Genomic DNA, 27,106 nt, shown 5'->3' on the forward strand with positions numbered 1-27,106 from the left:
TTTGCCTCTTCAAAATTCCATTTCCAGGACAGAGAATACTCTGGGATTTCCCAGCCCACCATCGCTAGGTGGGACCCTCAAGGGGATGAAGGCTACAAGTCCCAAGGGAGTTACACAACAGATAGGGTCGGCGAGCAGAGCCAAAGCAGAAACTCTGCCAGGGCAAGTTAACAGAGGTTATGGAGAAAACTTCAGACTTCGAGAGGAAGAGACGGAGACACGAGGGAGGAGGAAGGAAGGGAGATGATATCTGTCCCCATGCCCAGAACAGGGAGGTGAACAGGCAGAATAAGCAGCAAAGCCTATCATTGCCTCCCAGCTGGTGCGGATCCCCAGAGACAGGCTGCGGGTCACAGCCCGTTGAGGATAGGGCTGTCATCTGTGTGAAGCTTTATCAGCGGCTGTTTCTTCTTTCTTTCTGTCTTGCTCCAAACTCTCAATTTCCAAAAAGGGTGGGAGATGTCACAGAATCAGCAACACATCCTGAACAGCTGCTGCCACCCTCTATCTCTGCCTCACCCCTTGTGTCTCCCTGCTGCTTCTGAAGCCCCCAGAGAAACAAACTGCTCTCCCTGGCTAATACGAAGGGCCTGAGGAGTGACATTACACCAGGAGTCTGGAGGACTGCGGATGTCTGGTGGGATTCAGTTTCAGGTTCCCATTAGGTCTGACCAATTTAAGACTTCCATGGACTACCAGCTTTTGGGTCAGGCACGTGTGGAAAGAGCTGTTTGGAGAAAACAGAAGTTTTCCCACCTCAGGCTTATTCCAGACACAATCTGGAGCCTCTCTTTCCTCTCAAGGAGGAGAGAACAGGCGGGAGAGGGTAGAGAGTTTTTTCAACACCCAAGGCTTCTCACGGAGCAACTAGTGTGAAGATGACCTGGCCGTAACTCTCACCTGGGCAATGGGATTCTTCCACAGCCAAAGGACAGTGTGTACAGACACTTCTGGCTGGGGCTCTCCACCCATTTGCCCAAAGATATTTAAGCATCTAATTCCAGTTTGAATATACCTCTGTGCTAGCAAAGGAAGCGCTCTTCAAAGGGTGTATGACTTTTAGAGACACGAAGCAATGCAGCTCCTTCTAAAATCAAGAAAGGCTATAAAAAAAAACAGCTCCCCCCCCCCCCCCCCTTTTTTTCTTTCTTTTTTGGGTGTGTGTGTGTCCTTGAAAGAAAAGTAATGTTATTCAAGTGATTTAACAAACCTCCCTCTCCTTGCCCTCCCCACTGCCTATTTCAGGATTTTCTTCCCAAGAAGCCTTCCTTTTCCCTTAAGATCCTTTTTCGAACATAGATGAATAAACTTCAGACTTTGTTCTTAGGAAGAATCTTTTATCAGCTTCTTGCTCTGATAGCGACAATTTTCATTTCATCCGAAAATGGGGACGGGGAGCTGGATTTGATCATACAAGAATCAGTCCAAACCCAAGCTCTACACTCAGCTTGAACCTGTTGAGAAGGTCCAATAAGTTCACAGGAGTTGCTACATTTCATCCATTGCTACCGCTTCTGTATTTCCAGGATCCCACTGGGAAGAAAAAAGTGACTTTCATCAGACTCTGAGCTCAAATTTACAGATATGGCCATTTCCTCAAAGTGCTTTGCTAAGAAACACCAGTATTCTTAAAATGAGAGATTTAATGGGCAAGTAAAGGTGGCAGCAGTGCCTCTCAACCGCACTATTGTCACCCATTCTTGTAAGAGTAAGCAGCTGCCTAACTTGGCAACTCTTCCAGTCAAATCACTGATGGTTCTTAAGCTATTTCCCCCCCATTTTAAAGATGGAAAAAAAAAAAATAAGCAGAGAAAGGGAAGAATCTTGCCATATACAAAAAGCAACAGCAGAGCCAGAACCAGGCCCTCTAAGTCTGACGTTCTAGTCGTTGCAGTAGCAGACAAAAAGAGTCCGTACCGTGTCACCCATCACTGGAAAGAATCTCCAAAAGCTAGTAAAACCCTTCAGTCCAACCTGGGAGAATTTTAGCAAGCCGTGCCCACGCATGAGACCTAGATCAGGCACGTGGGCTCTTCAGAATCCACCCAAACAGTTTCTCCATCCTTTAGAAATAGGAAGAGCTCAAAGAAGGACCTCAAGCCCAGCTGGGATAGGCAACATCGCACAACCACAGCTCAGAAGAATTTTCCAAACTTTCGCGTTCTTCTACTCTGAAGCAGAGCCAGGTCGGCCCACTCACAGCGCAGCCCACGATCTGCAGGAATTACTCATGCTGGCCCTGGATGCTCCCTGCCAGGGAAAGTGTGGGCAGCTTCATCCTGCTCTGATAGAGGAGCCACCCAAAGCCCATCCTGGAGAGCAGAGGTATCCCACCGCCCCAGCCCTATCCCTGGGCCTGTGCATGGAGGAGCAGGATTCCTTCCCCACCCCTACCCTGAAAAGGCAACACCCACCGTGTGGTTTCCTGAAACGACAGCAATATTTGTCAAAGACAGCAGTAAGAAACCCATATGTGGTAAGTGGCCTCTTCTGAGTTGAAAGCTGCTGGTGCTCATGCTCCAGGGTAAGGCTGTCACCCTTTGGGGCCAGCAGCAACACCTTACTCTTTGCAAAATATCAAAGGCACATGCGATGCGGCTCTGGTTTGGAGCAGAGGTGGCTTCAGCTGGCAAGCTGTTAGCCACAGAGGGAAGCGTGCAAAAAACGTGCAGGCGACAGACATTGTCCTGGCCTGGCTTTAGTGCAGACATCTGCTTTACAAGAGAGAGAGTGCCCACCTTGCTGTGCAGTGCTTCTTCTGACAGCCCGAAGGCCTGAGCCTCTGAAGATGACACAAAAGTCAGGCAGATACCCGAGGTGGGAAATGGGCTCACAGCCCAAGGCGAAATATGCCAAATGTGTATACAGGGGTCAGCAAACGGATAATTCCAGTTTTGCTGCATTTACACGTTGGATATGCCACTCCTTGGTCAGGGATGAGTGAAAAGATTTGAGAAAGTTTAGGGTCAGACATATGGCTCTGACTGATCAATCCATGCGAGGGACAAGGCCCAGGCAATGGGTCTCTTCTCCCAGAGTCCCTCTAGCTGGTTTTAATTGTCCCCAGTAACCAGAGCATCTTCATCCCTTGGCAAGGCAGAAGAGAGGCTGGGCCAGACAAGTACTGGCTCTCTGCTGAACATGCCATTGGCTCTCCCTGACACCGCTGGGGATATTTTGATGTACAGCAACCCTGATACCAAGGGACTGCATCAGTGGCTGTTACATCCAGCATTTGGCATGTCCAAAGCAGCTGCAAATGGTTTGCCCCAAGCAAGGAGGGGAGGATGGGAAGTCAGAATGACAGCTTGCAGATAAGATTGGGCAGAGAACTTGTCATCCTCTGCAGTGCAGGAGGAAAGGCAAGGACCATTTGCGTTGTCTATGAGAATCTGCACTGGAGAACATCCCCTAAATCTGGCAGTGTTCCTCTGCCTGTCCTCTCAGCAAACTAACTCCTGCCGTTCCTCAGGAAATAAAGTTCACATCTAACTGGTTGCACAAAAGCAGACTTAACCCATCTCCTCATTACCTTTGGACCCCAAAGCTTCAGGCAAACAGAGGGACAGAATGGAGAAGAACATTCACTGAGTCACCAATGAGGCAGGACGAGCTGACCAGAGATCTGCAATAGTTCTTGGAAGCAGAGACTCTGGACAGCCTGGAGGTGTGGGTTTACATGCTTGGTGGATTAGACATGGCACTGACTCAGAAACATAGCTATGAGCTGGTGGAAAGGGAAGAAAAAGTTTTCGCATCAGTGTTGAAATAAGAGATCCAGCAAATATCTATCACCCCAGACAGGCTTTAAGCAGTAAAGATGCTCTGGCATTTCAGTTTGGCCAAACAGAGCTCCTGGGATGTCCTTGCTGTTGTAGGCTCGTCCTTACAGTGCGCAATTTGCAGAAGGCGACACTGGACACATCTCTGCAGTCCCATCAATAAGGGTGAGGGAGACTGCCTGAGCAGCAGGGGAGAGAGCCAGGAACCCTTCGGGGTCTAACTCCAGCACGTACACTGCCATATAGTCTAACCTTGGCTGGGCTACTAGCAGCTAGCTCTGCCTGCCTGCTTAGGAGCTTCTGTGTCTAGCTCAGCAGCCTACAGCTACAGCATTATCTTCTGGAAAGACAGTCAAAGCTCCAAAAATCAAGACCGACATGTTTGGGAGTGTACTGCACCCTTGAGGAGCCCAATTACATTCCCCTATGAAGAGATGCATTTTATTTCCTGTTTTAACTGTGCTGACCTGCACTTCCAGCACCTGGATCTTGTTATGACTCTGTTAGATCAAAGAGCCCTCTACCACCAGACACCTTCTCCCTTTGTGGTTATTTATAGGTTTGACTAAACGGCTTCAAGCTTTACTCTGAGAACCTCCACACTGAGATGCGTTTTGCATTCTGGAAACTCTTCTCCACCTCCTGTGTATGTTACATCTTTTTGAAAGGTGAATGTAAATTCCAGATGTGACCCCTCAGCACTATCCAGAGAGCTCATCCGCATCCCCATGCCTCGCTACAAGCCCAGGCAGGGCAGTCCTTTCTGCCAAGGATCAGCCAAGTAACAAAACCAGCAAGAAATCTGCGAGGGTTTTACTTCAAGAGTCTTTAATTAACACACATGTATATTGCCAACAATAACACCATTGGTGTTTTAGAGGAGGATAACAACACTAACAAACAAATAATATTTCTCAAAATAGTAAATAAAATAATAAAACACAATAGCAGCAACATGGCTATAAGCTCTCTGCATTTGAGTTTTCATTTCTGCAAGGCATAAGCCAATGTCATTAGGGGAAAAAAAACCCAAACAACTAACACAAAACATTCTCAGATGTGCAGTTTATTCCCTCCTTGCCCAGCAGTGGCTTCCTCTGTATATCACGTGTTTGACACTGTCAAACTGCATGACAAAACCCCTCAGATCTGGTCAGTCAAGGAATTCGGGGGGTTCATAGAAGCTTTGCATCAATAAACGGGTGCAGGGAGGATTTTGGTGGCATCCTCACAGCTAAGAGGTGTAAGAATCTAAATTAATTCACTATTGGCAATTTTGGTACCCGAATTAAGCTGCTCAGAAATAAGAACATATTGGTCACAATGTGCCCTCTGGTGGCAACGGTGCTGGGGTGGCTTGGGGCAGACCCAGACCCCGCAGGTGCCTCTTTTCGGGGCCTCAAGGAAACCAACCTGCAGCAGCTCCATCCTTTGCTCTGGGGCTGTCCAGGGCACATATCTCAGGCAAGCCGGAGGCAGAACGATATTTAAGAGTGCAAAGGGACGTTAGATCACTTGGCCTGGCTTCCTGTCTAACACACGCTGCAAAATTTCACCCCTACATTGAGCTTCAGTAATTTCCATCTGACTAACCACCTCTCTCAAAGCTGTAATTTTAAAACATGAAGGTCATACAGTCAGCCTCCTGCAGGCTCTTCTGCTACACTGAGCACCTCCCAGGCTCAAAAAATTACAAAGCCTTGGGCTTTCCCTACCCAAAGAGTCCAGACTCGTCAGTTCTCATTATTCTTTTCAAATATGAATTTCAACGAGCTTTACAGCTTCCCCTCTGGGATTGTACATATCATAATAACTATTCTGCTGTATCTCAACAAGGTTAATATTCTTCTTGTCTGGGCTCACACAACTGTTTAGTGGTAATGCACCTGGGAATCCGAACTCCTACCTCTTCTTTTAAATAATCTACATGCGATTCAGAGTAAAAACACACGAACCTTTTTCCTTTCTCAGCTTGACACCAGCGTGAAAGTGCTTTTTTGTTGTTGCTAAAAATAGGAAATAAGAGGAAACGTTCCAATCTTTGGAAAAACACAACATGCCCAGGAAGGCACACAGACTACTGCCATCCTGCATTTTTTTCGTTTTGCTGCCAGATGACCAATTTCACAGCACTCCAGAGGAAACTGGCATGTGAAATTGGCAAATTCTTGCCGCGGGCAGTGTCTTTTTCCACTTCACACGAGCTCTGAAATAAAGATGCCGCCCTCCACCTATGGACACAAACTGACAGCAGGGTTCCGCTTCCAAATTCCATCCCTTTCAAATTGGATCCCTGGCAACATCTTTCAGTATGGCACTGAAGTGCTTCATTTTTGCTACTCCCTGCTTGTCTCAGCTGGCTAGTCTCCTCTAGCGGCTGCTAGCCGCTACTTCAGAGCAGCCGGTACTTGAGACACACAAGAAGCTCTTAAATCACCGAGTAACGGGACCTTTATGGAAGTTTTCTGTTCCCACCCTATCAGTCAGAGGAGAGCTATCCATAAGGGAAGAATTATGCACCCACACCATAAAGAGGGATGTTGTACCCATAATTTTAGGACTGTCCGCAAATCTATGGACTAGTGGATTTCCGCCAGGCTCTGGATAGTCTGCTTGAGATGAATCTAACATGGACTGCACTGCTCTGGGAAGAGCTTTCCAAGGGTACTGTGCTACCAACAAGAATATTTTAATGTCAGATGCTGCTTTTTATCAGCTCTGAAAGCATTTCACGTGGAATGCCAGTACTTACAGATGGGAAAATGAAATGCAGAGTAGCAAAGAGACTTGCCTATGGTTACTCGGCATCCTGGCTGCAGAGCCAGGACTAGAGCCCAGAATAATACAATGCATTGCCCCACTAACCATGGCACCCAGCCTCCTCTACCATCCCTCACTGCAGGACTTCCCCCACCACCTCCTTCCCCAACCAAAGCCCCTGCAGTACAAAGAACTAGAGACTTCAACAGTTGTTTTTTTTTCTGAAATTTGTGAAGTTTTGGGAAGGAGGAAAAAAGAATATCCTCAAGAGACTAAAAAGGAAAAAAGCAGGCAGTGCAGGACTGAAGTACTCTTACTTACACAATAGCTCCCACACATGAGTAAATCAGGTAATGCAGTACATACAAGGAGAGAATCAGCAAAAGGCATCAAATGCAGAGGGGCATGCACGAGCCAGACCAAACAGCTCAGTCAGAGCAGCGAAAAGATGCTTATGCTGGAATTTCAGCAGCCTCATTTGCAGCAACCTGCCTCTGTAGAGGGAGTTCACAGCAGGAGACAGCGGGAGCCAGGGGAGCACTGAAAAGTTGTGGCTGTTCGTCTGGACAAGTGTACACCCCAGGGAAGGATGCAGTACACACACTCAAGAGCAGTGGAGCCTGCCTGGGTGCACATGCTTGTGTGACACTGTACTGGCTTTGCCTCTGTCCTGGCAGGCAGATTCCTCAGCTGCAGACGGAGCTTGCATGACGCAAGTGGGCACAAGAAGTTTTACATTTGGTACTCATCTGATCTCACAGCTGAGCCTGCTTCTCGCAGGAGACTGGACTGGAGATCTCCTGGGGTCCCTTCCAGCCTGAATTGTCCTGTGGGGCATCTGGTCCCCGCTGGGAATACAGGCTAGGCTAGGCAAGGCTCCCTCAGCATTGCTTGGGTAGGAGCTGGGCATTCCAGAGACTTGAAATAACTAGCTGGGAATTGCTGCCAAATGTGGGGGGTCTGAAATCTTGCCTCTGCAAGGCTTCCTTCCTACAAAAGCTGAAGAAAGAAAGACTGTGCCCATGTTCTCAGTAACTGCCCGGCCTCTCTACTGCCCCAGGGCAGCTCAGGAAGACACTGGATGCCCTCCATCCATACGGACGGAAACAATCATTGCACAGAAAAAAAAAATCTGAGAGTCAACTGGGACAGAGGGAAGCTGAGTGGCTCTACAGATCAGCAGTTAATTCTCCAGAGTAGAAGGGTGCTCGGTCTCAGTCTGGATTCTTCAGGATTGTGTCTGTGTTTTACATGAAGCAGTTAAATGCATAAACACTCCTGAAGGCAGGAACTGAAAGCCAGGTTTGTTTCACTCTAGGCAAGTGCTGTAAATAACAGGCTGAAAAGTGACACTACAAAGACTGGAGACAAGAGATCAAGAAGAGACTGTCCTTATGCAATAAAACAAACAGGAGTTACAGATCAATTATCATGTGCTGTATTTATATTGCACCCCTCACCATCTCAGTGAGATAACTCAGCTAAACAACATCCTCATGCTCCTCACTGCATGGATGGGGGAGTGAAGGAGAGACGTAGGCAAGTCAGTAGCAGAGATAAGAGCAGACTGAAGTCCTGACCTGCACGAATCTCAAACACATGCATGGTATTCCCTCACTCTGCACTGGGCCCCTACCCGACCTCTCTTCTGCCTGAAACATTTCAGGATCTAGCTCCACTAATCACAATTTATTTTTCTTCCCCCTGCTGAGTGCAATGGCTGGCGTGTTATATTACGAGGAGAAAGTGCTGCTTTACTCAGTACTCTGATGCACACAACATTCATCAGCAAAAGCACCTGTGCACACTTACTTCCCCATTTACTCATCCCCTGAATTTGCTACCAGAGCCACTTGTAAATTGGTTTAATTAACCTGATGGTAAGATGAGACTAAGGGGCACACTGCTTCTCATGGTACCATGCGTAGTACCAACCAGTGTGAAACTCCCCCAGTGCTCCTACAGACATTTCTGGTTCAGCCCAAGCCTGTCTTTGCAGCAGCACTGCATGCGTGGTTTCAGTCCAGACATGCCAGCGTTTGCTTCCTTTCCCATCCACACAACTGGGGTCAGACACTTCTCAAGAGTTATCCAGCAAATTGCAACCTACCAAAATTAAGCACATTTCCCCTCTTTCAGCTTCATCTACAATGTCAGCTTACTCACTAGCGTGCAGACCTCCAGAAGTTCCTCAACTGGAAGCCACAAGGGATCAGCAGCTCCCTCTTTTCTTAATGTGCTAGGGGGCTGAGAGCCTGCCCCACCTCCACTACAAAGCCCTGGTAGAAACAGGCATCCCTGCCGAGGGATGGCAAAGTGGTTACCTCACTCATGGTTTGGCAGAACGCTGACACCCTGGGAATTCACAAAAGCAAACTGCAGCAAGATCCCCAGGCAGTACCGACCCCCTCACACACAGCCATTTCAAGGTACGTTTAATATCTTCAGCACAATTATACTCCACCAGCCCTTTGCCAACAGTTTTGCTTGTCCCTGAGCACATAAGGCGTAAAGGATTGCCCTCTGTGACACGTTTTCAATCTCTGAGTCTATGTTGCCTCCTACCTTTGATGATCAAGAAATTTGCTTCTGCAGGCATGTTTGATTTCAACAATCCAGCCTCCACTTTCCTCTGTCTCCTCGCTTTCCCTACCAGTTAACGGATTTTGCTGCTATTGTTGTTGAAAAGCCAGCAGCGTGTGGAAGCTGTGTTGCCATCCAAACCAAATGCGATCGGGACCTTTAATTTCCAGCGTGGCAGCTGTTGTTTACATCACTTTCCCCCCCTCCCGCCCCCCCCATGCAGTAATTTGTTCTTACAATGTTCTTGCTCTCCCACACATGTACTTAAACAGGAAGCAAGGGGTGGGAGTTGTAGCGTGGGGGTTTCCTGTTCTGTCTTTTCTGAAACACTTAACTGACACCAAAGCTTTGATCAAAAGATCTAAGCACACAAGCTGGTACACCGAGGTTCAGCTAAGAGTACATATCACTTACAACAGGAAAACCCCAAGTGCTCCCATGGTTACAGGGTTCCTGGCACACCGCTGGTACTTTTCAAGCTTTTTTTTTTTTTTTTTAAGTAAATAATTTCCTAATGGGAACGCGGGTTATTCTAAGGTGAGTACAATGCCATTACACGAGGTTTTGCTTTCCTGGTTACCCTGTGGAGGCAGGGTGAGGGCTGTGCCCCCAGGGTGCCCAGACAAGAAGTGGAAAACCACAAGCTTCAACACAGGGGTGAAAGAGGCGCTCCGAACCTCGGAACACGGCGGGCTGAACTTCACACCCTCGCCCCGCTGCCCCACGGCACCCGCCGGGCCCACGGGCTACAGCCGGCGCCCGGAGCCCACCTACCAGCCCATCACCCGCCTCCCTCGGGCCCACCCGGCGGCGGTTGCGGGCGCGCCGGTGTGCGGGGGAGCGCCCATAGGACCCCCACCCCGCGGTGGGCGCAGCGGTGCGGGTATCCTCCCACCCACCCACCCACACTACAAATCCCACAATGCCCCGCGCCCCAACGCACACGCCCCGCCCACCCGTTCGCCGCATCTGGCGCATGCGCATAGCTCCATATGGCTCCAAGATGGCCGACACAGCGTCCGGTGGCTCCGGCACGGTAACGGCGGCTCCTCACCGGGATGCGGGGCCGTTGTGGAGGGCGTCTCCTGCGGTGTAGGGATGGGTCGGGTGGAACGGCAGCGGTCTGTTCCTCCCATGGCGCTGAAGCGGCTGCGGCCTGCCCGTGGGGCTTCGAGGAGGAGGCTGAAGAGAGGGAGGCCCTGATTGGCTGAAAGGCCGGGAGTAGGCGGGGCTCGGCAGCAGGGCGTGATTGGCGCACGTTCTTCCGCTCGGATTGGCCGGAGAAGGGGGCAGAGAGGCGGAGGGCGGATTTTTTAAAGGCGCCGCGGCCCAGAGGGCGGAGGATGCCGGCTCCGCGCCTGGCTGCTCCGCCGGGGGTGGCTTCATTCCTCTGAGCTCACGTCTCGGGGCGCTGGGGGGGGGTGGTGGTCTGTGTCCGCAGAGGTCGGGCAGCAAGCATGCAAGCACGCCTGCGGATAACTACTACCTGGCTCGGAGGAGGACTCTTCAAGTGGTGGTCAGCTCCCTGCTCACCGAGGCCGGCTTCGAGAGTGCTGAGAAGGCGGCAGTGGAGACGCTGACGGAGATGTTACAGAGCTGTGAGTGCCCAGCAAGGTCATGCTGAAGTTCATAAAATCGCAGAATAGTTTGGGTTGGGAGGGAGCTTAAAGACCATCCAGTGCCACCCCCTGTCCTGGGCAGGGATACCTCCCCCCAGCCCAGGTTGCTCCAAGCCCCGTTCAACCTGGCCTTGAACACCTCCAGGGATGGGGCAGCCACAGCTTCTCTGGGCAACTTGGGCCAGTGTCCCACCACCCTCACAGGAAAGAATTTCTTCCTAATATCTCATCTAAATCTCCCCTCTTTCAGTGTAAAGCTGTTCCCCCTCGTCCCATCGCTCCCCTCCCTGATGAAGAGTCCCTCCCCAGCTCTCCTGGAGCCCCTTTAGGTACTGGAAAGGGCTCTAAGGTCTCCCCGGAGCCTTCTCTTCTCCAGGCTGAACCCCCCCAACTCTCCCAGCCCGTCCTCCCAGCAGAGGGGCTCCAGCCCTCGCAGCATCTCCGGGGCCTCCTCTGGCCCCGCTCCAACAGCTCCGTGTCCTTCTGCTGTTGGGAGCCCCCGAGCTGGAGGCAGCACTGCAGGGGGGGTCTCCCCGGAGCAGAGCAGAGGGGCAGAATCCCCTCCCTCGCCCTGCTGGCCACGCTGCTGGGGGTGCAGCCCAGGATGCCGGTGGCTTTCTGGGATGCCAGGGCACATCGCTGGCTCATGGTGAGCTTCTTATCCACCAACACCCCCAAGTCCTCCTCAGGGCTGCTCTCCATCCATTCTCCATTCAGCCTGGGTTTGTGCTTGGGATTGCCCCGACCCACATGCAGGACCTTGCCCTTGGCCTTGTTGAACTTCATGAGGGTCGCATGGGCCCACCTCTCTGGCCTGCCCAGGTCCCTCTGGATGGCATCCCTTCCCTGGGTTGGTAGTTAAGGCTGTAGAAGTTCCTGTGTTTGGCAGCTCTGCTCCTACTTTTCTGGGTGATGTGCCTGGGATCTCAGGTTATGTATTTTTCTGAAATAAAGAGATGATGAGGTTTTGCATTTTCTCATGCTTGTGATACAGATTTGCCTTTTGCATTTGTGGAAAACATCTGACTCTCTGATCTTTAGTGTCTCCACGTGCTTTGATTTTAAATACACAGGCTGTAAGACACTGGATTCCAGGACCTATTTTTCATTCCTTGCTAAATTTGCTAAAAATTCACATCTCTGAAGATAGGGCTGGGCTGATACAAATGTGTGGTCACTGTCTGAATCAAATATGTGGTGGTCGTTTTTTTTCTCTCCCCCCCCCCCCAGATATTTCTGAAATTGGAAGGAGCGCAAAGTCCTACTGTGAACATACAGCCAGAACACAGCCTACGCTCTCTGATATAGTGGTTACTCTTGTGGAAATGGGTGAGTGGCTGGCTGGTCCCACTAATCCCAGCTGCCTGCGTTGCAGAACTTTTGGGTGCGCTGCGTTGGTAGGAAAATCTGTCCCCGTGTTTCTGGTGTTTGTGTGATTACCACTGTTCTGGGTCTCACACAGGCACTCAGATATGACTGCTGCAGATGCAGTATGAATATATACGGCGTATGTGATTTTATTTCTCATGTAATTTGGAGCCGTTGGAAAAATTCTGGAGAAGTCTAAGGGAAGGGATTTTTGACAGTGTAAACTCTTGGTGTGACTTCTGTTTCCTCTTTTGTATTTCAGGGTTCAATGTTGAAACGCTTCCCGCATATGCCAAGCGCTCCCAGAGGATGGTCATCACTGCCCGTATGTGGGAAATCCTTTCTCTTCTTATGCAGGGAATTGGAAATAATTTGACATTCCTCTCTGCTGGCATCCAGAGCTCCTGCTTTTCTGATGGATGATGCAGCCCAGTGCTCCTGGACGTGCAGTTTGTGTTAAGGACTCTTGTAATGACTGTGTAAGAGCTGAAGGAAGGTACCCTCTGCTGAATCAGTTGCCTTTGCTTCAGCATCCTCATTGCGCATGAGAATCCTCAAGATGATTTTGTTCTTTCTGTGTAGGAGAGAGGAATCAAGCAATCCCCTTTTGGGATGCCAAAAACAACCTGAAAATATTGCTTGTGGGATGTGCCCTGTCCCTTTTATAGGACCTGGAGACACAGGTCACAGCTCAGTATAAGCTAGTACTTTATGTGTAACTCTTGGCAAAATGAAGCTGGCTGATTTGTGTGTGTGCGTGTTTTAACTGTAGCTCCTGTGACAAACCAGCCTGTGACTCCAAAAGCCCTGACAGCTGGACAGAACAAGCCACATCCATCCCACATTCCTGGCCACTTCCCTGAGTTTCCAGATCCTCACACTTACATCAAGACACCAGTGAGTGAAAAAAAGACTTCTATGTCATTTGGGTCTGCCTGAAGTCAGTGACACCAGGAGTGGTGTATGAGCATTTTTACTGCAGTGCTGGTCCTGTTTATCCAAAACATTGCTTCTCCTGGCTTAATATATCGCTTGTCATTTGTGGGTTGCCCTTGCTGTAGATTTTTGGCTGATTGGCATCTGTAGCTCCCTGAAAATCTGTGTGTGTTGAAGGTCAATGCTTGCCTGCAGCGTCTGCATCCTAGTAGCATTTTGAACTTCAGCTGTCTGCATTGCATCCACTAACAGTGTTCATTTTTTTCCCTCCCTGCTCCACAGACGTACCGGGAGCCAGTATCTGATTATCAAGTCCTACGGGAAAAGGCAGCATCTCAACGGCGCGATGTAGAAAGAGCTCTCACACGTTTCATGGCTAAGACGGGAGAAACACAGAGTCTCTTCAAAGATGATGTTAGCACATTCCCATGTGAGTTATCTAGGACGCTTTGTGCTGTAAATGACAGCTGTCTGACTGAGTGTACACTCCATTAGAGCTCTTGCTACTGCAGGGGGTGAGCACTGAATGATCACATTGTGTTTACCCTTCTGAGGCACTGCAAGGCTTGGAAATGAGGAATTTTTTATTTCAAACAGGGATGAAAAACAGAATCAAAGCCAAATGGTAGGCTTCCACCCTCACCAAAGGCTCGCTTTCTTCTGCTGTGGGAGAAGGCTTTGGCTGACAGGTGCTAAACTCAAAGCTCAACCCAATCTTGTTTCCAACCCTCTGTAACTTTTAAACAAGTCATTTCTTCTCTCTTACGTTGTTGCGGTAGGCAGTGGAGGTTTTCCTGTTTTTCTGTCTGCAAAGCAGTGATGAGAATTCCCACCTTCCCGAGGCTCGCTGACAGCTGTCAGTGTTATCTTAAGGGAGGCTAAGTGATGCTTCAGCCTGTGAGATAAATGAAATTTTATGGATGGCAGGAAGGATTTTTTTATTGTAGTATAGTGCTGTGTCCTTGGCTGGAAACATAAAGGGGCCTCAGAAAATACGAAATTTGAGACTGACATCTTTTAGGGACAGCATATTTCATTCCTGATCCCTGGGTGCAGCAGGAAAAGTGTGTTAAAACCAGAACCAGTGAAAGTGTTTCTCTAAGTAACTGGTTGGCTTTGTGCTTCATAATCTCTGACTTGAGGAGTCTTCTCCTAGCTTGCTGAGTGTGTCCTTTTCCCTAACCCTAGTGATTGCTGCCAGGCCTTTCACTGTACCCTACCTGACGGCTCTTCTCCCCTCTGAGCTGGAAATGCAGCAAATGGAAGAAACGGATTCATCTGAGCAAGATGACCAGACAGACACCGAGAATCTCCCCCTGCACATGAGCACGGTACGCCCAGCCTGAGAGAGCAAGGTCGTTTGGGCCCGACTTTCTTAAACATATGAAACCTGGTTCTTTGCCTGTCTTCCTTGCAGCTGGGCAGAGTGGGTGGAAAATGGCAGCGTGGGTTGTGTTTTACCAGGTGTAAATGACTAAACACTGTCATGGTTCTTTAACTTTCTGCAGGGTGAAATGCAAAATGAAGTTGGATCACAAGCTTTCAGTACAACCTTCATTTCAGTGTTAGGGGTGAGAGGATTGTCTTAGAATCCCACTGTTCCCAAAGGGGATCTTCTTGTGTTAGAAATCGGGAATCCTCACCTTTAATGCAGCTGCTTGTGTACTGCTGTATACCTTGGCTGTTGACCACCAGGTTACGTGGTTTGAACTTCTAAGCCTTGTTTAGCTTAACTTCGGTTGTTTATGCTTACTTTTTTTTAATGTTATGTGGTTGTTTGTTTTTTTTTTTTAATGTGGCAGGATGATTCAGGACCTGAAAAGGAGAATGCTTCAGTGTTACAGCAGAACACCTCCCTGTCAGGGAGTCGGAACGGGGAAGAAAATGTGATAGACAATCCCTACCTCCGACCAGTGAAAAAGCCCAAGATCCGCAGAAAGAAGTGAGGTGTAGCCAGCTGGCTGCTCAGAGGAAGAGAAACCCCAGGGGTTCACCTCCACTGCTGTGTGAGAGGCATGGAGCAAGACAGGAGAGGCACTCTGGCTGAGTGGCAGAGCAGAAGAATGATCTCTCTCTGCCTAGTGAACTACACTCTCATCCTGGTTTGCAATGCTCCCTCTTTTCCCTCTTCTCTCCTGCTGACTTGGAAAGGTCAATGGTCAATTGCCTTAAAAGCCTTGAAGGCCACCAGGTTACAGATGGGAATTGTCTCGTTTACTTTGGTTTGTTCTCAATGTCGGCAGGATTTACTCTCTGAAGAGAAGGGGAACACAAAGGTTCTTGCTGCTCAGTGCTTCCCAGCAGGCTCTACAGAATACAAAGGCATAATTCGTTTGTGGCTGTCTGGCAGGCTAGAAAAGAAACTTCTGCAATCAACCCTGCCTGGCCTTAGATTATAAGGAGCATGTATTAACAGAGACAGAAAAATCTGAGAGAGGTTTCTTTCTTTGGATTCTTGGCAGGTGAAAGCAAACAGACTCTTCTTTTATAAACTAAAGGCATCTGATGTGTTGGTGAGAGAGTGAAGTGTAAATACAGAGCTAAGATGGCATTTTATTCTCACTTTTCTGACTGCAGCTGCACTTCTAACTTAAAAGCGTTAAGTGTGGTGTTTACCCTGTTCTGCTTTGAGATTATTTTCTAGCAGTATGAATGGCAAGATTTAACAGCTGCTTCAGGCTATTTTTCAGTTCTATTGTTAGTTTCAACACAGCACAACTCCTTTGAGAGTTCATGCCTTCACCAGCTGTTTTGAAAGATGCTGTGCTGAAAAACTTGGAATATGGAATAAAGCTGTATTGATTGCAGTCCGAAAGGCCCTGCTATTGATTGCACTTTTTTATTTTGTCCCTTCTCAAAGATGGGCTTTTATCAAAGAAGTTGCTCTTTTTTCTCCCCTTTATTTCCCCAGAGCAGAAGACTATTTCAGCAGTGAAAATGACTGGTGATGGGTGTATTGTAATTTGTTAGCTGGTTCTCAAGGGCTTTGCTTTAATTTTCATTCAACCTTTCTTTAGGCAAAATATGGGTTAAATTTCTTTGACAAAAGACTCCTGTAGTTTGGCCCAATCTCCCAGCCATCTCTTCTGGATGAAAATGTGCTGGAAGAGGCAGCAAAGACTGCCTGCTACAGACCGCCAGGCAGCTCATGGTTTCCTATAGTAGTAGCTGAATGCAAGAAGTCTGTTACAGTCACCAGGTGGATCAGAGTTACATGTGTACATGTTCACCTCTGTTTAGTTAAGTCATTCTCCCAGGCTTCCCTCTTCCCCTGTCACCCAGGGAGGAGGAAGATAAAAAGGAGTAATTGTTTCAGTGAGAATGGAGGTGTTTCTGCCAAACAATCTCAGATTAGATCTCTAGCAAAAAAGTCCTGCATGTGCCATTGTCACTTCTGCTGGTGCCTTGGTTGTAAAGAATATCAAATGTACAGAGACATTGTGTATGTATGTATATATAAGAATTTTTATCTTTTTTTTTTTTTACTTGGATTAAGCATTTTTCATAATGAGAAAATCCCTCACTGGGTAGGGGAAAAATGTAGAACGGAAATAGTAATTTTTATGTTCATAATAAAAGAAATTTTATCTTCTACGAGTAAAACTGGCTGAGTCCTTAAAGTTTCAGGAGTCAAAAAGCACCTGAATGGAGCCTGAGTGTGTTTTCAGTGGGGTCTACAAGTGGTAGGAAGTCTTGTCCTTCTCTCTGCATCTCTTCCTTTCTCCACAGCAACACTTGATAGCTGGGAAGGTTGAGAATTTTCCAACAAAAACTTTGGTTCATTAGAAATATGTTCAGTGAGGACAAAGTGGCTTTTGAAATGCCATCAGTTTTGCAAAAGCTTTAGTAGGTTTCTCCAACCACAGGTGGAATATGTGGTTGAGAAGGACCGTTGAATCATAGATACTGCTTACTTGCTTTTACATCTTCTCTTACATGTGTATTTTTCTGTTGATTAGAAAACCAAGACAGATGAAGTATGCACTATCAGTCATGAATACAAAGGTGTATTAAGCGGCCATAAAACCCAGGCCTTGGGACAGTACAATTTCTAGTGAGTCATACCCTCTCCTTCAAAGATTGCACCTAAAGGGGCAAATGCGAATCACCAAGTACATCCCTTTTTGACAGCTGCAGCTACAAAGCAGTCTCTTGTGGTTGGGAAGGAGCCAACGTGCCTAGAAAAGACAGGTTGTGAGCAGCTGCTGTCATGCGTATGTGAGAGCACTTGAAGACTGAAAGTGGGAAACTAGAAGAATGCATTTTGGTTTTATAGCTGAAACGGGCTACAGGTGAAATTTGCTACAGGAACAGCTGAACAGACCGAGAAATTTCGAAAGCCTGCATTGTGACTGGTATTTATACTGAGAATGAATGTTGCCTGCTCTTAGTTTTCCCCTGAGATTGAACCAAGCTTGTGATCAGACAGATTAAGTCTGTGTGAAGTTTTGTAAACGTTTATAGAAATCCCTAGGGTCTGAGCTGTACATTACAGAAACAACTGATGATAAATACCAGCACCTTTCTGATTCAGGCTAAATTTATTTTTGTGGCCAGATTCTTAATTAGCAGCATGTTGCTTGTGCCTTGCTTGAGAATATCTTCCTCATATCAGCAGGGAAAAAGCTAGTAACACAAACGTACACCTTGCAGGCCATCTGCTCTAACCTGGCCCAGCACAGCCTCTTTCCCTGGGATGTTTGCTGTGTGATACTTTAATATAGTTGCTGGCTGCGCACAAAGCCATTATACTCTCTCTGAACATACCTGAGGTCAGCACAGTACGGGGGTGGCTCTGCCATGTACACCCCCATGTTTCTCAGCTCTCCTCAGGCTGTGGGTGAACCCCTGGGCCCGGCCTGGAGCATCAGTTGGAGATGAGGAGATGGCGGTGACGAAGCCAGGGAAGGCAGGTGACGGCTGAGGAGAAGATGGTGGCATTCGCTCCCAGTGCTGAGGAGACAGGACAGCAGCAGAGCCACCCTCTAGGTGCATTAATTTGGCTCCTCTCCGGTGCCAGGGAGGACTGGATTTGGGGGGCAAAAGCCCCTTGTGGCGAGGGAAGCCATGTCATGGAGGGCAGTGAGGTGAGGTGTTTCCATGGTGACCCAGAGAAAATGGCCGCCGGGATCACCTGAGATGAGGGACTGAGGAGTGCTGTGCGTGGGCTCAGGTGGCTCCCAAACACCCACAGAGGCAGCAGACACCTGGTGTGATAGCAGGTAAGCACAACTAGTGGCAAGAAATACCTCCTTTAAAAAGGTGTTTATTTGGAGAGGCTGGGTAGTGCAGATGAATGTCTTCTTGAGTGGGTGGGAAGTGGAGTGAGGCCTGGGCAGCCCTGCTGGAGGGGAGGACGTGCGGCAGCAGCTCTGGCTCCTCAGCTGTAATATAAACTCAGGTAGGCCACTCGGTCCCGGTGTTTCCTGAATTCTCTGTCTATGGTCAGCTAAAAGGCAACTGCTATCCGTTAGACATTACCAATGACAATTGCTTCAGAAAAGCGCAGGAAGATGTGAGATGGTGTTGAGAACCTTAACCTATGTTTTAAATCAGAAAGGTTTTCTTTCCAGCAGAGTTACACGGGGAAGTCTGTGCTCTGGTTCTCTTACTTTGTGGATGAAAACTTCCAGAGCAAATTTCTTCATAGTTTTGTTTTGAAGGACTGTAACCGTTTATGCAAACCAGCATTTTCTGATAGAAAATCACTTTGTATCTTGTGCCCCAGGCTAATACAGTCACATACACAGCGGGCCAGTGAGGAAAGGATGACAAAACATAGTGTAAATGCGTTGAAGTAATTGTACGATTTCCTTTGTCAGAAACATTAAGCCACGAATGACATCCCCTTATCTCTGTCCTTACCTTCTGTACCTCCATTTTTATCATCCTCTTTGCTGGCATCGGCACTAAAGACCAGTCTGGTGACCCAAACTTCATTGGCCAAGTGATTTTTTTGTGTAATCGCTTGTCTGCTTCGTAAGTTCCGGGTCTAAAGAAAACAGGCACAACATAACTCATTTGTGGAGCTGGTTATGATGTTTGTAATACCAGAATTTACCAGCCCTACCTTGATCTGTGGGAGGAATGCATGTTGTGGTATTCTAGTCATCATGCTAAGTTAAAGACTAAAGCAGGGGAGCTTTTTGAAGAGAAAAAAGTATTAGTGGGAACTCAGTTACCTATCTCCCATTTGTGCCTTAATATTTCTCTCTGCTAGTACTCCTGCTTATTATTAAAAGTGTAAGAAAATTAATTACATTACCCAGGGAAAAAATCTTTATCTGAAGGCTTATCTGGAAATCGTGGTGTCTTAATGGAAAAAGGAGCATAGGCAGGCTGGCATTTTCTTTCTTTCTTCCAGAATGACTGGTACGTTGCTGGGCTGGGAGTCACAGCCTGCAAGAGAGAAAATTTCTGCATGGAAGGCTTTGTTCTGCAAACCTTTCCTACATGCTCTGATCAGCAGCCAGCTGGGCATTACAGGCCTGCTGTTCAATGTATGCTTTGACTACTCTGATAGGGTAAAAAAATCAGAATAAGTCAATTGTGCACTCGCTACTCCTTACCCAGTGTCTCTCCTGTGTGTCTCCATAAATTAGGGATGTCTCTCCTAATATATTGTTATTCTAGAGAAGCTGGGCAAGAAAACATAGCATGTTTGATAAAGTAGTATAGCTGAGCTTCCTCCCTGATTTTGCCTCAATATGTACATTTACGTGTGTGTATGTGACACAAATGAATGTGTATGTACAAATGCATGTGTCAATGTTGCCAGAGCTCATATGATCAGTCATTGGTCTCTAGGCTCAACACCTCCTACTAGACTATGTGTAAGGAGATCACTAGACTATATGTAAGCTGGAGGCAGCCCCAGAAAATGTGATCAAAACTGATAGTCTATGTTGGGAACAGCCTACAAATTGTTGCGAAGCTGCAGCTCTGCCTCTTTGAAGTGTGCTTTTCTTACCTGTGGCTCTGGTATGAAACGCTGGGCTGTTCTCGCTCCTATCACATAGCCTTTCTTGCTCAGTGGTTTGTTTTCCAAAGAGTATCTGAGGCTGCTTCTCTGCGATTCAAAAGCAGAAGTGTCTTATTGACATTTTTAAGACACCATTTGCATCAAGGGAAGGGCGGAAGTACATGAGCAGCAAACATTATTCCTACTAATTCCTCTAATTTCTCACTAATGTAGAGCACTAGGGCAGCTGGAGCTTTGAGGACTGGTACATTTGGAAGGGGAGGGGAATTTCTTTTTCTAGGCATATGTGGAGACCTTGTATAATTGGTTTGCGGGGCAGGTGTGAGGGCTCTGTGTCTGTCTGGCCATGGTCCTATTGTTGCTGTACAGTGTGTCTTCTTTGAAGGAAAAGCTCTGAGCACAAAAACTGAACAACTTGCCTCTTGACTCAGGTAACAGCCTGGCCCAAGTGAAGGGTCTCCCCTGATGGCTATCAGCTGGATTCCCAGCCTGTCTGGGGCATGGTGGAGAGGGAACATTTTCCGCTCTTGACATGACCCAAATGAGATCCGCTTCTGCACATCTGTGAGACCAGGAGAGGGAAATGCCACCAGTGTGATAAACCCATGCAGAGGTGACCATTTGCTGCTTTGTTACCTTCTTAAGTGACTGCTGCTCTCTGTCTGAGGCCAACCGCCCCCTTACCCTCCAGACGGGAGTTTCCCATGACCCTGGATATTTGTGAGGGGTCTGCCTTTTGGATGCCTGTTCACTCCTGCCACAAAGGCTTCTTTTTCCCCAGCCTCAGTACAGATTAGCCTAGCACCCTGGTTGTGGAGAAGGTTGCTGGGGAAGTCTGATGTCGCACAGCTCCTCGGAGGCAAGGAAAGCCCTGGTGCCCACAGCCTCCCCTGGTTCACGAACCTCGCACAGCTCACCTCTCAGCTCCCACACTGCTGCCATGCTGCCCTGCAAGAGTCAGGATGTGTGTGTACTCCAGTTGCTATAGACACAAACCTGGGGTTGCCGGAGGGAATGCTGGCAATGGTAGTGCCTGAAGGGTACAGTTAAAAGAGGAGGATTAATAACTTCCCTGTGGATTGCAGCTTTTTGGCTCCCGCTCCCAGGAGCTGCTGTTCTCGCACTGTAAGTCAGTACGGGAGAGGTCTGGGGAAGCACTCTATAGGTTGGGCTGTTAGCGTGCTTCTCTGAGATCTCTCTTGTGGCACAGCCTAATCTGCCCCGTTGTCTGCCCTCTGTCTTTTTCCCTGCGCCTGGCTGTCAAGGTAGGGCAGCAAGAAATCTCTGGAAAATACCCCACCAAAATCAAGTCCAGCCTGTGCATTCAGGCCCTTCCCCGAGCACAAATGGAAGTATCACGAGAGAATCAGGGAGCAGCAAAATACTAAGATTGCGACAAGTTGACACAGTGAGGATTGTTGCTTTTGCAGAACACTTTATTTAATCATTCTTATTCTGTGCAATTAGATCAGAGGGGTCTGGTGTAATAGGGTTGGTATCTTCATGGCCAGTTGCAGCAGGAGCAGCTGGGATCAAAGATGAGACCATCATCACAGCTCTGCATGAAGGTTTCACCATTAATGCAGTTGTAGAAGATGCGCTTGTTGGTTGGATCTGCATAGATGCCGTTGGTCTTGCCAGCACAGAAGTCACTAACGCCTGAGCCCCCGCTCCCACTGCCGCTTCCTTGGTTAGGAGCTTCAGTGATGGGAGGATTGGGCTGAGGCGGAGGCACGCAGTCTGAAATAAAAGCAGGAAAGGGCTCATTTCTGTGTTGACAGTCTCTCAGCCCTCCCCTCCCTCCCTAGGCCCTTTAGTGGTGGCGTCAGCTATTAAAGGCTGTTGCCCCAACGTCTTTGCAATATCTGGACCCAGGTCCAGTGTACAATTTCCCTCTTTTATCCTGGGGGATGAAGAGTGAAGGGATCTTTCCAGGGTAAGAAAGACTTTCTTTCCACAGAAAGTCTTTATCCACCAAGGCTCCAGAGAGAAAGGTTCGTGGGTCTCTGAAGCCCTGCATCAGCAGTGAACTCAGGAGTCACCTTGGAGAAGCAGGCACTACGGAAGCTACTCACCGCCGTTTTGCAGACCAAGTCCGTTCTTCAGGGTGGTGATCAGGGGATATTTGCCTTCCTTGCAGAAAGTGCCAGTGAAGTCATCCAGATCAAGGGCCCAAACCATAGCACCTCCAAAATTGTTCTTCTTCAGCCAGTCAACCTGTTCAGCGCCAGGGGAGAGATCCCGATTAGTCCCGGGACCTGCTACTGCAGAGGGCCTCCTGCCTTATTATTAGCACAGTCACACATCCCACCATACCTTGATCTTGTAGCTCTTGATGTTGTCATAGCCAACCCATTCACTGCCTTTGTAAGCGTAGGGCACGTCCTGGGGGGCATCCCAAACCTGGGTGGCTCCAGAGTTCAAGAGAGTGCAGATCTATGGAGAAGGACCAAGAGGTGGAATTTTATTGAATATCATACAAAAATGGAAAAGTCCATGCTTTGTCATTGCCTTGACTTTATTCTCTAGTTTTGTGTCATTTTTCTGGTCCCTGAGAATAAGTAATTTTTTCTTAGATTTTGTGAAACGAGCTCAAGAAGTTCTAAGGCTTACTTGTATATATAAGATTATACTGGGAAAAGATCAAGTATAACATCCCCTTCCTACGCCTTGCGTTTTGGACACTAAAAATAATATTAGTAATTTCTGTTATTGTACTGGAGGAATCATCTTTATATTTCTGAGAGGCCTATTCATCTATATCAAACCATTGCTGCTAAACTGCACAGTGATACTCAGTTTATGAATAACACGTCTATTTTCAGGTGCACATTCTCTCTACTATTTTAATTTGCTATTCTTCTGCAATTCTGTGCACAGTTTTGTGTCTGAGGCAGCCATTCAGAAAGCTCCATGGTTGTCTTCCCTAAAATGATTTGAAAAACTGAGGTAATTAGAATACACGTACCTCATAATAAGCAAGTGTCCCAGCCTCCTGTGTGTAAGGTCCAGCTGGCCCAGGTCCTGATGCTGGTGCACCAAGACCATTGTCGGATGGATTTTGCAGTGTGAAGGTATTTCCGTATGCTGGAAATCCAACAACTAGTTTCTCAGCTGGTGCACCATTGCTCTTCCAATAATTCATTGCATAATCCTATAAGAAAACTTTATTGTTCCAATCTTCACCAGGATTTGTAGGCAGGATGATGAATTTCTAAGTTTCTCATTACTGGTGTGGTCACAGAACTGAGATTTGTGACACAGTCTTGCAAAATATACTCACAACATTGAAGTAGATGTAGTCCCCAGTGTCAGCTGGGCCTTTGTACAGAGGGCTGTTCTCCCCAGTGTTTCTATCCCAGGAGCCATGGAAGTCATAAGTCATCACATGGATGTAGTCCAAGTACCTGTGGAGAACGTTGCTTGTGTCTGTCTCATGCCCTGCTGAGTCACCCAGACCTGATTGTTCCTGTAGCGCTGACTGTTTACCCCACCGCATCCCTGGCCATGTCCCCACTTTCTGCAAATCTGGGTTCTTCCAGACTTGTTTCAAGCTGGCCTCGTAAGTGCTGGAGCCAATTCTCTCTGCCAGTGGACGGAGGCAGAGGTGAAGGCAGAGTGAATTGGGCTGGTATTGTGGGAATGGAGAGATGTTCCCCGATGGCACTGAGTGGCTAGAGCCAGCCTGTTACGCTTGTCTTTCTGAGGTGTCCCCTTTCCCACAGAAACAAGCGTTCCTGCCTTATGCAGAAGAGTAGGGACCACACATGAGGTTGGTTTCCGCCAGATAGTGGCAGAGTTTCCCTTAACTGCTTGAAGGAAGACCACTTGAGGCAAGATTAGTGGAGGCACGGCTGGCAAGACCAATGGCATCTATTCAGATCCAACCAACTCCATACCTGAGAGTTTGCTACTCACTTGCCAAGCTCAGGAATCTCGTAGCCGGCCTGAATGGTGGAAAATCCAGCAGCAACAGCCGCGGTGACCATGAGACGGGGCTTGTTGACCTGTTTGGCTTCCTGCTCAAAGGCTGCCAGCATTTCCTGAGGGATGCCAAGAAACAGGTCTCACTGTGGACTCTCCGGCATGAGGCTTTGCAGCCAAAGCTGTGCAGAGCAGAGGGCTCGACCACAACCTTTTGTTTCAACCTACCTTAATGAGGACAGTGAAGAGAGCCTTGTCCTGGGGTGGGCTGCCCCTGGAGCCAGGGTATTCCCAGTCAAGGTCCAGCCCATCAAATTGGTACTGGCGCAGGAACTTGATGACGGACTTGATGAAGGTCTGGCGGTTCTGTGGTGTGGAAACCATTGTGGAGAACCTGGGGAAGCAGAGCAGGACAGAATAGGGCTTTGGTTGGTGCCTCTTCCCCTCTTTCTCTCCCTTCCAGTGTGCTGTTATTGGAATGAGATGTTTTGAACTTACTTGTCTGACCCAAAATTCCATCCTCCAATAGACAGCAAAGTCTTCAGGTTTCTGTTTCTGTAAAGGGAGGGACAGGAACATGTTTCACTACAAGGAATGGTTTAGTCTTTCCAATTTCTAACATTACTCAAGAGACCAACGGAAAGCACAGGGCTCTTGCATTTCTTGAAAGCGTCTGGTGTAGCTGTCTTTGTAGGCCATGATCTCTTGATGTGAAATTTGAAGAGCAAGTCCTCAGCACACTGAGTCACTGTCACCATCCTCAAAGGACCGGTGCTGGCAGTCTGCCCTACCTGCCCTCCCTTTCCCCTCCATCATTATCTGCCTCTTCTCCTTGGCATCCCGCAAACGTGAGTTGTGCTGCCATTGTGCGGAGAACAGATGCTGGGAGTACATGAGCCAGAATAATTGATGCCCTTTGATCTGGGTACATACTGGTTCTTCAAGCCGTTGAAGGATTTGTAAAGGGTCTCGTCGTTCCATTCGTAAGTTGTGATCTCATTGTTGGACATGCCAGCAAAGGCATATAGCAGGTGAGTGCATAGGCACGGGTCGATGTTGTCAGGCATGAATTTTCCCGGGCCAGGCCTATACTGGGCCCAGTTGGTGAAGTAACATGACAGCACATAGGCAGTGCCTGTAGAGAAAGAGAGGAGATGCGGTTGGGAGGGAAAAGAGCAGAGACAACATGTCTCTGAAATGACGAAGGAACCAGATCCCGAACAGCGGGGGGCTGTGTGACTTCCTGTAACCATCCTTCAAGTTACACAGGAAAGGGAACTGAGCGCTGGGTTGCACCTTGGCGTCAGTAACAGCATGAGGCAGATCTGCTCAGGGTTGATTGGGCGGTGTTTCCCTGCAGGGTAAGGAGTGCAGAGACAGCGAAGCAGGGTCGGTTATCCCTCTGGGAGCTGGCTCTCCAAGGATCATAATCGATTTCTTTCCTTCCTACTTTGTTTCAGTAGATGAGTCGGTCTAGGAGCCCCTTGCACCCTTAAAGTCATGAATCAGGGTGGTTCTGAGTGCTGGGTCTCTTCCCCAAACGGAATCTTTCTCCTTTGCTGTCACGTAAGGAAGAGCAGAAGCAGAAGGGATCTCCGGTGAGGTGTTGGGAAGGTGGAAGGCTCTTGGTGTGTTTGCTGTGCCGCCTGTTTGACCTGCCTTTGAAAGCTTCTGCAAAGACTAAGCTAGTGGCCGCTTTCATGCTTCATTCAAGCCAAGCAGGAAGGGGCTGCTAAGGGGAAGCTTGCGTGAATGAAAACACCGTATTTGCTCTTTGGATTGAGCATGCCATGGTTGGTCAAGCTTTTGTCTTCAGAGATGCCAGTGCTGTGTGCCTGCCTGCCTCTCCTTCCTCCTCTGTGGCTGGTAAAAGAATTAGCTAGGAAGTCTGCTGCAGTTGCCTGCACGTGTCACAACTGAGAAAGGTTTGGTAGAGTTGTTTTTGGGGTAGAAGGCACATACCTATCTGGGCGTTCAGCAGGAGGACCAGACCTTTAAAGGAAAAAGTGTGGGATTAGTGTTAGAACTGAGAAACAAGGTAATGCCTGAACTAGCAGAAGCTCTGCGGTATATATCCTGTAACGCAGACAATAAAATGGCTTCTGTCAATGGGCCTATTTTTGCTCCTCTTCATGAGGATCTGTTGGACCGCAACATAACCTGTCTCCCAGGTCACAATTCATTCTGAGGGAAGGGGACGCACAGAGCAGCCCATGGTCATAACGGCTCAATGTTCTGCTGCTTCTTTCGGCCAGGGATAGGCAACAGGTATATCTTGATGCCTGTAAGCATGGCTGAAATAGCAGAAGCCTTTTGGAATGTACTCTTGCTATGGAGACAGTAGTGGCCTTTCCCTCAGAATGACCGGTTTCCCTCCTCAGAGTGTCATTTTCTTGGTCCAAGATAATTTTTCAATTTCATAGAGCAAATACATCAGGAATTTGCATATCCAGAGAAAAAGAAATCCACTTCAAAAGTAGTGCAGTGTATAATCATCCCAAAAGGAACTGCTATATATTTTCCTTTGACGGAAGAGAGTGTGCTGCAGTTCTAATCCCCCAAAATCTCCTCTATAGCCACCCAGTATAACAGTGAAAGAGCCACAAATACTTGTCTTAAAGGTAGAGAACTAAGGTTTGAAGCAGGACTTACCGGTAAGCAAAGTGAGCTTGGCCATCTTGGACCAGAACTGGTCTGGTGCAGACCGTCTCCCGCTTTTATACGCTCCTCTCATTTCCTGCCACTCTTGTATCAACAAAGATGGACAAACATTGCAAAAGTTGGTAAAGTTCAGTATCACACAGAAATGATACCAGTACAATGAGCCTTAACACTCCATTTGGAGACACCGCTATTATCAGGCTGTGCCACGTTGTGGTGCTGCAAGTATAGTGGCAGAACAAGATTAGATGGCTTTTTCTCTTAGAATATTTTTTTTAGAGCCACAGGCTTTGTGTCAACACTGGCGATTATGCAGTGAGGGGTGGCTGAAGCGTTCCCCTTGCGCTGTCATTGTGTCTGCCCGGAGGTGGCAGGCACTGCCAGGCCCAAGGTGGTTTTCAAGGGATTTGTCTCCTTGGCCGGGGCAGTCAGCGAGGCCGGGCTGAGCAGGGCTTAGGCTCACAGCAGCGGGCTTTTTGGGGGACGCAGGA

General features: G+C 48.1%; 3 protein-coding genes across 3 annotated transcripts; 1 reads left to right on the plus strand and 2 right to left on the minus strand.

Moving 5' to 3' along the window:
• Positions 1-10,101: 10,101 nt before the first annotated feature.
• On the plus strand, positions 10,102-16,640 carry TAF8 (TATA-box binding protein associated factor 8; the record flags this gene model as incomplete). The annotated part of the gene is made up of 8 exons (XM_082494563.1): positions 10,102-10,161; positions 10,567-10,723; positions 11,975-12,073; positions 12,375-12,437; positions 12,885-13,009; positions 13,331-13,478; positions 14,237-14,379; positions 14,851-16,640. 8 exons carry the CDS (start codon positions 10,102-10,104, stop codon positions 14,992-14,994), a joined length of 939 nt encoding a protein of 312 aa, XP_082350689.1. The 3' UTR covers positions 14,995-16,640.
• Positions 16,641-18,428: 1,788 nt separating this feature from the next.
• CIMAP3 (ciliary microtubule associated protein 3) lies at positions 18,429-20,972 on the minus strand (the record flags this gene model as incomplete). The annotated part of the gene is made up of 6 exons (XM_082494598.1): positions 18,429-18,497; positions 18,914-19,040; positions 19,314-19,447; positions 20,019-20,117; positions 20,450-20,654; positions 20,836-20,972. 6 exons carry the CDS (start codon positions 20,970-20,972, stop codon positions 18,429-18,431), a joined length of 771 nt encoding a protein of 256 aa, XP_082350724.1.
• Positions 20,973-21,531: 559 nt separating this feature from the next.
• Positions 21,532-26,688, minus strand: LOC309680753 (acidic mammalian chitinase-like; the record flags this gene model as incomplete). The annotated part of the gene is made up of 11 exons (XM_082494464.1): positions 21,532-21,770; positions 22,106-22,247; positions 22,347-22,466; positions 22,999-23,184; positions 23,314-23,437; positions 23,949-24,073; positions 24,183-24,348; positions 24,453-24,509; positions 24,888-25,089; positions 25,917-25,946; positions 26,607-26,688. 11 exons carry the CDS (start codon positions 26,686-26,688, stop codon positions 21,532-21,534), a joined length of 1,473 nt encoding a protein of 490 aa, XP_082350590.1.
• Between the last annotated feature and the right edge of the window lie 418 nt (positions 26,689-27,106).

The sequence above is a fragment of the Vanellus vanellus genome (genome assembly GCF_965231255.1).
Source record: "Vanellus vanellus genome assembly, chromosome: 23".
Lineage (NCBI taxonomy): Eukaryota > Metazoa > Chordata > Aves > Charadriiformes > Charadriidae > Vanellus > Vanellus vanellus.